The sequence below is a fragment of the Atractosteus spatula genome, chromosome 17 (assembly GCF_055471065.1).
Source record: "Atractosteus spatula isolate fAtrSpa1 chromosome 17, fAtrSpa1.hap1, whole genome shotgun sequence".
NCBI classification, from domain to species: domain Eukaryota; kingdom Metazoa; phylum Chordata; class Actinopteri; order Semionotiformes; family Lepisosteidae; genus Atractosteus; species Atractosteus spatula.
The window spans coordinates 4,177,024-4,186,933 of NC_142722.1; the positions used below are offsets into that span (position 1 = coordinate 4,177,024).

General features: G+C 56.6%; 1 protein-coding gene across 1 annotated transcript; it reads right to left on the reverse strand.

Moving 5' to 3' along the window:
- Nucleotides 1-684: 684 nt before the first annotated feature.
- On the reverse strand, nucleotides 685-8,416 carry drg1 (developmentally regulated GTP binding protein 1). The gene is made up of 9 exons (XM_088935763.1): nucleotides 8,149-8,416; nucleotides 7,232-7,355; nucleotides 6,888-7,063; nucleotides 6,720-6,789; nucleotides 5,317-5,486; nucleotides 4,428-4,558; nucleotides 3,977-4,144; nucleotides 2,938-3,060; nucleotides 685-2,001 (listed from the first exon to the last, which is right to left on the reverse strand). The coding sequence occupies exons 1-9, from the start codon at nucleotides 8,185-8,187 to the stop codon at nucleotides 1,902-1,904; spliced, it is 1,101 nt and encodes a 366-aa protein (XP_088791889.1). The 5' UTR covers nucleotides 8,188-8,416; the 3' UTR covers nucleotides 685-1,901.
- Between the last annotated feature and the right edge of the window lie 1,494 nt (nucleotides 8,417-9,910).

The following is a 9,910-nucleotide window of genomic DNA, read 5'->3' on the forward strand; positions in this document are numbered from 1 at the left end:
AGGGCTTAATGCTGCTGGCTTCGCCCAGGCTGCTGCAGGGGGCACTGCCACTCAGTGTCAGCGTTCAGGAAGTGGAGAGCAGTTGCTGAGCTCCCCCCCCTTGCAGGAGAGTGAGCAGACGAGGGCGTGAGGGAGGCTTATGGAGTGGAGCAGAGGAGCAAGTCTCCTCAGTTCTGCTGGTACAACAGCTTGTGTGTTGAAAGGCAGGCGCCATCTCACTGTTACTGCTTTGTGGCTGGAGGTCAGTTTGTTCTTGCAGCTGTTCCCTGCTCCTGCTGTAGGTGCGTCCTGCCTTGGAATCAGCCGTTTCCTGAGCCGGTCTGTATTCCTTTCATCCTGAAGGCCTTGAATTTCCTATAAAACCTACTAGACAGCAGCCTTTGAGGAGCAAAAAGGAGTACTGCTTCCCAGCGATCAGCTCAGCCAGAAAAAAACATTTAACTCGTCTCAGACTGCCACATCCAACAACTGGTGTTTCATTAATGATGCACTTAGTTTTTAACTAGGCTGGATAGCTCTAGCTACTAGTATCCGTTTTACTGACACCTGAAGAAGGCTCCACGGCCGAAATGTGTTTTTTCTTCTTTTTTTTCAGCATGGAATAAACCTATTACTTGTGCCTTTGCAGCCTACGCATGCTGACGCACCTGAAGTATCAGTTTTAGTCTGAAAGGAGAAAATCAGTTTTAAGTCTTTATTGAACTTTATTTATGTGAGGGGCAAAACACATTCAGAAGCCAAAAACAGCCACCTTGGATACCCAAAATACACAGTATTCATACAAGCGCAGGGCTGGTCATGTTTCCCTGGTGCTGAATGGAAATACACAGCAATCCCGAAATGCTTTCTCAATGTTAATTTTTAAAATATATACACTTTTGATTTTAAAGAATTGAATTAGTTGGCACCTATATAAAAAAAAAAAACAGCACCAGCTTTCTATCCTGTAGCAGCTCTGCTAGAGGGCATCGTACTCCAGCTGCTTGCAGAAGGGGAAGAGCTTGATCCACTGCTGGAGAGGGAACCCAGCCTCCTCTTTACACAACGTCATCTACAGCAGGCGCCACTAATGCCCCCCCAGCCCTGTGCTGGGAGTGGGATCTCTGGGCCAAGCTCTTCAAAAGCAACGCACTGTATAAAATTAGCAAGAGGGAAAATTGAATATAATGGTGGCTTAACTAATCACCACAGGACTAGTGCTCAGGGCCTCACTGTGTGGATCATGCATGGCAGAATGGAGCCACATACGCTGCTGATAATCCTGATAAGGAGGGAGGTAATGAAGTTGCACCTGTTCCTTTTATTTGAAAGGAAAAAAAGAAGCAGTTTGTGGTTTGTTGAACTGCTGGAACTGTAGGGGGTCTTATCTGACTGGTGCTTTCCCTCCAGCACAGGCAGCCCAGGCGAAACCCAGCTCCTCGCAGCCACAGCCTGCTTTACAACACACCCCCCCTTGCAGGCAGCACGTCTCTCATGCCCCGGGCTTGTCCTGCATTCATCCAGCACCTCTACATCCCAGCCACACCGTACAGGACTGCTCTACCTGCCTGGCTGGGGCCATAGTCCAGCAGAGCAGGCACTGAACTGGGGCCAGCAGGAGAACCCAGTCTCTCCCCTGTAATACAGCAAACCAAGCAGTCTTCACCAGCTGTAGCACAGGGGCCCTCCTGGACCTGCTGCCTGCCAAGGTGGTTTCCCAGGACGCAGCTCATTCAGACACTGTAATTACACGGTCCATGCACCTGCATCCTGTACAACCTGTAAGGAGGCGTTTCTGTCACAGAAATGGGGATGGCCAGACTGAGACTGAGCAGTTTGGCTTTATTTCCAGGTATTGGTGAAATTTCCCCCCCGACGTGGTAGACCAGGTTGAAATTTGGGGGGGGGGGCGGGGTGCCCCTTTACTTCTTGACTATCTGAATCACATCCTCGTCCTCCAGCACGTGGTCCTTGCCCACCTTCTGAGGGTTGTGCTTCACAGAGGAGCCCCAGACCAGGGCGCTGCAGAGATGAAACAGGGGGTGTTAAAGGCAGCAGAAAGCACTGCAGAGCTCTGGGTCCATCCGTCTCTCTTCTAACCTCTTATTCCAATTCAGGGTGGTGAGGGAGCCAGAGCCTATCCCAGCAAGCAACGGGCCAGGACATGAGTCCATCACAGGGACACACAGTCCAGGGCCAATCTACACAATTAACAGAAGCCAATTATCCTACCAGCACGTCTTTTGGGAGTAAAGCAAAGCACCTGGAGGAAACCCACACGGACGCGGGGAGAACATGCAAACTCCACCCAGACAATCGAGCCCAGGGGCCCAGCGCTGCGAGGCAGCAATGCTGACCACTGCACCACCCTGCCGCCCCGCTCCAGGGCCTTGTGGTGTTAAATCAGGTCCAGATCTCAGGTACTGAACTGGGCTATTGCTGAAGACACCCGTGACTCTGAAGGGCCAGGGGTGTAACACCCCTCCTACTGCAGGCCAGTGCTGAAAACACAGGACCCTGCAGAGCTCACCGGTCTCTTCAGTCCAGAGAGGCCCAGCCCAGTCCTGGACATCCGGACATCCGCAGGTCCACCAGGGTTCAAGATCGGGAAAACAAAGGGCAGATGACTACCTCATCCCGCTTCTGGGCTCTAAGGGGACCCCCAAGAGCACAGGATCCCTGCAGCTCTGGAGTCCATATCCTCTGGCCTCGTGACCAGCCCCCTTCGCGGTCAGCAGCTCAGCAGGCCTCCCGTCTTCCCCGGTCTCGAACACCCCGGGCCAGTCCCTCACCGGGAACGTCGCGGTGGTGAAGCCGACATACTCCGGCTTCTTTCCAGAAAACGGGCGGATGGGACCCTGGGATCAGTTAACGACTAGCCGGACAGGCCGAGGGGCCTCCGACCTTCCCCGGGTTCGAACCCCGCGGCGGCCCCCACCCCGGACTGGGAGGACTCACTATTTGAATTCCTTGATGAGGTTCTTGTGGATTTTCAGGCAGAAGTCCTCCACAGAGGTCCGGTCATCCGGCAGCACGACAGGAGCAGTGTAGTCTGGCAGCTGGCCCTTCGGCTTGGTGTAGCTGAGGACACAGAGCGGGGGGGGGCATGAGGTACCTCACTGCAGCCGAGGAGTACTGTACGTCGAGGATTAAAGCAGGGAAAAAAGAAAGCAGCTCTCCAAAGGAATGGCCGCTCAGCGGTGCAGCACGCGGGGCTTCGCTCAGACCCTCCTGGGAGAACACGCTACCCCCCACGTGTTCCTCCAGCCCAGACCCCGACCGGCGCGCAGACGAGCCCCTAAGAAACAGGCAGCAACAACACTGTTCTCCCTGGCCTATCTGTTAACGGCAACAGCTGCTGTTCCTTACTGTTAACTGAGCAGCCCCCCCTCCAGCTGGCAGGCCTTCCTGTGCTCCTACTCTGTACACGAGTGGGTAGCAAGGATGTGCACTTTTCACAGCGACAGGGAACGTGCACGGTTCCAGCACAAAGGGCTCTCTGCAGAACGGCTGTTCTAAGTTGAGGTTGATTCCATGCTGAAAAGCAGAAAGAAAAATGCAGCGTTTCCCCCTGCAGGGTCTCCCTCAGGTGTGCCGCTCCACACACAAGGCTTAATTTTCTTTCTGCTGGTCAGTCATGGTCGGGATTAACCTCTGCAGTTTCCCCACCTGATCCCCTGTTGTTGTCAGTGGAATGAACGAGACCCCTTGCCATCGCCCTTCGTCAAGGTGAGTGCAGCCTTGGCAGCCACTCCAAACAACCTCGCCTGACCCCTGCTGCGGCCGGGCTGCAAACAGCACCGGATTCCAGGCAGGAGTCACCCAAGGGGCACCTTTCCGATTGCCCGGCGATTCTGGGCGCGATCGAGCTCGTGCGGATGTGCCGTCACTGCCTGGACAATCCTTCAGGACCGCCAGGAAGCCCCGCGCCCACACAGCACCTCGGCCTCGGCTCCCGGAGCCAGGCTTCTCCACGGGCCTCCCCGCCCTGACTCACATTCGGACCAGCTGGAGGTACTCCCAGATCCTCTCCAGGAGATCGTCGAAGTTCCAGCGGTGGTGGGCCGAGATGGGGACACAGTGGGGCACCTTGTAGATGATGTCCAGCTCCTCGATCGAGATCTGGTCGATTTTATTCAGCACATAAATACAGGGGATGTACACTCTTGGAAGGGGAGGAGAAACACACACATGAGATCAGCGTGTTTGTCATACATATCGACAGACAAGGCGAGAAACATACACCTGGGTGGACTGGCGGTGCCCTGAAATTAAACCAGCAACCGATTGGTGAAGTCATTAGGAGTTCAGGTGTTGCAGGAGTTCATGTTCATTGGGAGACCTGTACTCTACCAGACCAGGTGTGACTGCTAACTCTGGGACCCTCTGTTTTATCACTGTCCGCCACGGCGACCACGCAGACCACGCCCCAGGAGTCCAGCACCTACCGGTTTCCCTCCACCACGTCGATGAGGTCATCGGCGGTGACATCGCCGCGCAGGGTGACATCGGCGTTGTGGATTTTGTACTCTGCCAGGATGCTCTTCACCGTGTCTGCGTCCAGCTCACTCTGTGTACACTGAGAGACAGGGAGAGGAGTGCGGAGAGATGAGCTCTGCTGTGTTGAAGAAATATGACAACTATAGAACTCCAGGCAAAGGCAGGAGAATCACATCTAAGAAGAGACTTCAAATTAGTGCTCTTATAGCTATGTTTTGTCGGGGTTATAAAAAAAGAACATTCTCGAACCCTCCACACTCGACACACCCAGTCTGACTCACTGCTGAGCTCCTGGTCTCCCCCTCACCCGTAGTACCCCATCTCCTGACAGTGAGACAGGATGCACCCACCCTCCCTCCCTCTTCCCGGAATTCCCACCGTACCAGTGGGTCAACTCCACGCCCTGTCTCCTGGTGATGAAACAGGACTCGCGGCTCTCCCTCTTCCCAGAATTCCTGCAGTGGTTGCCCCCGCGCCCCGTACCGTGGCAGTGAGACAGGACACACTGACCCTCTCTCTTCCCAGAATTCCTGCCCCCGCGCCCCGTACCGTGGCAGTGAGACAGGACACACTGACCCTCCCTCTCCCCAGAAGTACCGTGGCAGTGAGACAGGACACACTGACCCTCCCTCTCCCCAGAAGTACCGTGGCAGTGAGACAGGACACACTGACCCTCTCTCTCCCCAGAAGTACCGTGGCAGTGAGACAGGACACACTGACCCTCCCTCTCCCCAGAAGTACCGTGGCAGTGAGACAGGACACACTGACCCTCCCTCTCCCCAGAAGTACCGTGGCAGTGAGACAGGACACACTGACCCTCCCTCTCCCCAGAAGTACCGTGGCAGTGAGGTTGATGCCGCCCTTGTCCTTCTTCTTGAAGCCGATGTTGGGCGGCTTCTTGTTGAGCCGGATGCCGAAGCCCTCCAGCTCGTGCTCGATCAGCTTCTTGTGTCCCAGCGGCTTCAGCACGTCCAGCACGATCAGGATCAGGTTGCACGTTCGAGCCACTGGGGGAAGGAGGGCAGCCAGGGTTAAGAGTGCAGGGCTGTCGGCTCTCTCGTGCTCTCGACGACACTCAAGGGCTTCGGATACAGCTAAACAACTCAACAACTCTGCTCAAGCCTGACCAGACTCCCAAGTCTGTTCGTCTGTACGCTTGATCCCATTTCCTTCTGAAACGGTTCCCATCTCTCAGAGTTATTCAACAAAGATCAGAACGACGGCTGAGCTGAAGCGTTTTATCGTTCTCTTGGTCCTAACTGTGTGTGGAGCTGCAGAGGTCCTTCAGCTCCTCGGTAGTAACCCCAAATGCAGCCCTCTGAGTCTCAGTCAGCCACAGGCTGCTTTGAGCTCCACATTCTGACGCTGTGGACTGAAATGATGAAGCACTCTCAAAGAACAGCCATTGATTTTCCGGGCCTGCCAGCTGTGGCACCACACTGATTGTGTCCTGAGACTGGATCACACTCAGGCGAGTCATTCTGTCTGCTTGTCCACTGAGGCACAACACCCCAACATCGCAGAAGTAATAATATAATTATTATAATTCCTTACACTTATGTAGAGCTTTTCTGGACTCTCCACTCAAAGCTCTTTACAGGTAATGGGGATCCCCTCCACCCCCACCAGTGTACAGACCCAGCTGGGTGATGTGCCAGTACTCTTCCCCTGCACACCAGCTCTCAGTGGGGAGGACAGCAGAGTGATGAAGCCAGTTCAGAGATGGGGATTATCAGGAGGCCATGACTGGTAAAGGCCAGGGGGAAATTTGGCCAGGACACTGGGGTAACACCCCTACTCTTTTCGAGAGACGCCCTGGGATTTTTAATGACACAGAGAGTCAGGACCTCGGTTTTAAGTCCCATCCAAAGGTTGGCACCTATCTTACAGTACAGTGTCCCGGTCACCATACTGGGGCATTACGACCCACTCAGACCGCAGGGTGAGCGCCCCCTACTGGCCCCACTAACACCTCTTCCAGCAGAGGCCTTAGCTTTCCCAGGAGTCTCCCCTCCAGGTACTGGCCAGGCTCACACTGCTGGGCTTCAGTGGGGCTGCCAGCTGGGAGCTGCAGGGTGATATGGCTGATGATACACTCCATGCATTTAGTGAAAGTAAGGCGTCGTTTTCACTCCAGCAGTGCCGCTGAGGACCCGGGTCACAGGTCCTGACCGCGGACCTCAGCTGGTTCTGCTGGAAAAACTCGCTGCGGGCTTCTCCTCTCACCTGGGGGCTCTTACCTGCGATAACCTGCCGGCCTCTGCCCTTGCCGTCCTTGGCGCCCTCGATGATGCCCGGCAGGTCCAGCAGCTGCAGCACAGAGGCACACGGAGGTCACAATCGGGGAGCCCCCGTCCCCCGTCCCCCGTCCCGCCCCACCCTCCCGGCGGCCGGCGCCCGCGCCCCACCTGGATCTTGGCGCCCTTGTAGCGGACGACCCCCGGCACCGTGGTGAGGGTGGTGAACTCGTAGGCGGCCACCTCAGAGTACACGCCCGCCAGGTTGCTGAGCAGCGTGGACTTGCCCACCGAGGGGAAGCCCACGAAGCCGATCCGCGCGTCGCCCGTCTTCGCCACGTCGAACCCTGCCAACGACACCGGGAGCGCGTGAGCCGGGGGGGCTGCGGCGGGACAGACCGCGCCACCAGCACCCCGCCTGGCGCGGGTCCGGGCGGGCAGCTCCTCTCTGTGACCCAGCGTGGAATTAACCTCTGCGCCCGCCCCCCCCGGCCAGTCACCGCCAGCGCCCTCACCTTCTCCCGTCCCCCCGCCGCTGCCACCCTTGGGCGTGATGAGCTCGCGCCGCAGCTTGGCCAGGCGCGCCTTGAGGAGGCCCAGGTGGTGAGCCGTTGCCTTGTTCTTCTGAGTCCGAGCCATCTGGAGAGAGGAGAGAGGGGAGAGGAGAGGAGGAGAGGAGGAAAGGAGGAAAGGGGAGAGGAGGAGAGGAGGAGAGAGGAGGAGAGGGGGAGAGGAGGAGAGGAGGAGAGAGGAGGAGAGGGGGAGAGGAGGAGAGGAGGAGAGGGGGAGAGGGGAGAGGGGAGAGGAGAAGAGGAGAAGAGGAGAAGAGGAGGAGAGGAGGAGAGGGGGGATTAGACACATCCTCAGTCCCGTTTCAACACTGATCACAGGGTCCTGCTGGGCTGCCTGTTCCACACTCCATGCTGGAACTCTGGAATAAGCAGCTGGATGAGATTCTCAGACCCATGAGGTAATAATAATAAATATTTTATACAGCGCCTATTAAAGGTGGCTTCTCAAAGCGTTTTACAGAACGACACCAACAAAAGTCACAGTGAGAGGAGACAGTAGCGCTGACCACCCCTCCGGCCGGGCGCCCTGTGGGATGGCCCGGCCCTGCCTGCGTGGGTCACTCGGGCTTCGGTTCCGCCGTCCAGACCCGAGCTCTCCAACCGCAAGGCCGATGCAGACGCACGGGTCCGAGAACAGAGTTCGGACGCCGCGAGAACCCCTCTCTGTCCCGGTCGCTCAGCGGTTCCGGTTCCGAACCGGGCTCGGACCCGCGAGCCGCTCCCCTGGGTGACCCGTGTTCGAAAGCCGTTAGACCCCGGCCCGCCGAGACAGACCCCACCCGGGGGACATCAGGAATCATTCAAATCTAACGGCCGCCAGCACTGCTCCGAGCCCTGCAGCGTCCACACGGCTACCGCACCTCGGCCTCGATCTCGGCGATTTTCGCCAGCAAACTCATCGCGGCTTTGGGGCGAGCGTCCCTCGCAGGTCCGACACCAACTTCTTCCTCCCGCCGGTGCGCTGTTGCCGCAGTTCTCGCGTATGACGAAGGGTGAAGACTCGGTAACCGCTCGGTCCTCTGTCAAAATCCCCCACGCTCCTCTCTCCTCTCTCTCACACACACAGACACCCGGCTCCGGCACGGCGAGCGCCTCTCGCGAGAAACCACGGCCACGCAGCGAGCAACAGCGGCGCTGGGGGGAACAGGGCGCCCCTGGCGGTGCGGAGGAGGTACTGCACCACCCCCCCTCTCCCCAGCTCCGTGGGGGAAATCGACAGTGCCTCACAGTGCACAACTCCAGCCCCCTACGTGTGTTCTCACGTAGGAGCTAACTGGTCTGAGAATGTCACCCAGCTCACAGGCTTGTGAAGGCCCTGTTAATGTTTTAAAGAGACCTACAAAGGTTAGGCTTTCCTTCATGCTGAATTGACTTCATAACTAGTCCCCTGCTGAAAGTCACCAGTTACGGACCTTTGAAGGTGTAACGACTGATCGTGTATGTGTGTGTGAGTGAGTGTGATTGTGTGTGTATATCTGTGTGTATGTCTGCATATCTGTGTGTGCATGTGATTGTGTGTGCCTGTGTGCGTACAGTATGTGTGTGTGCATGTGTGTGATTGTGTGTGTATCTGTGTGCATGTGTCTGACTGTGTGTGCGTGTGTGTTCATTCATGTATGTGCATGTATGTGCATGTGTGTGTGCACGTGTGTGTATCTGTGTGCATGTGTGTGTGCACGTGTGCATGTATGTGTATCTGTGCGCATGTATGTGCATGTGTGTCCACATGTGTCATTAGAGGACCTGAAATCTGGCCTGTGTTCATCTACAACATCTCCCTACCGGCCAAACCCCAAGTCCTCACTGCTCCTGCAGCTGTGTGGGATCCGACTCTGGGATCCGAAGGGAAGCCAAGCCGGCTTGCGGAGCACGCCGGGATCTTCCCACGGGCTGGTGGCTCAGACTTCAGGAAGATGGATCCTTCCTGGGGAGCCAGCAGAGGGAGGGATTTTGGGGTGCTCTGCGGGCCCCATCAGCGCCTCTGCAGCCTGCGGAGCGTGTCTCTGGAGTGGCGATCCCAGCTCGGCGCGGAAACGAGGGAGGAGGGGAAAAACTGGGCGATGAACAGCTGGAATAAAAGCAGCACTGATTCCACCTGCCAGGCGAACAGAAGGCAACAGGAGCACTTCGGCAGTGGTGCCCTCGAGGTGCCGGAGCCAGACCCAGACTCCTGCCAGCTACTGCCCCACACGTCTGCTCCGTGTTGAAGTCTCCCATCAGACTGACTCGCTCGCCACGGCTCTCGGCTTTCCCTGCCTCTCCTTGAACTTCACGTTCGGACGGACTGTCGTATATAATAATAATAATAAGACTATAATAATAATATCACTTTATTAGCCCTATACAATTTCTTGTATTAGGAATTTGTCTTTTCGCAGACCCCAGCTTGCTCTCCATGAGACACACAGACAGGGAGAGAAGCTGGGGGTCAGAGTGCAGGGTCAGCCATCTATACAGCACCCCTGGAGCAGTTGGGGTGAAGGGCCTTGCTCAGGGGCCCAACGGAGTGGGATTCCTCTGCCGGCTGCGGGATTTGAACTGGCAACCACAGGTGCAGATCCTTAGCCACAGAGCCACCACTCTGCCCCAATATATTCTCTTTCCTGTTCACGGACCTTTCAC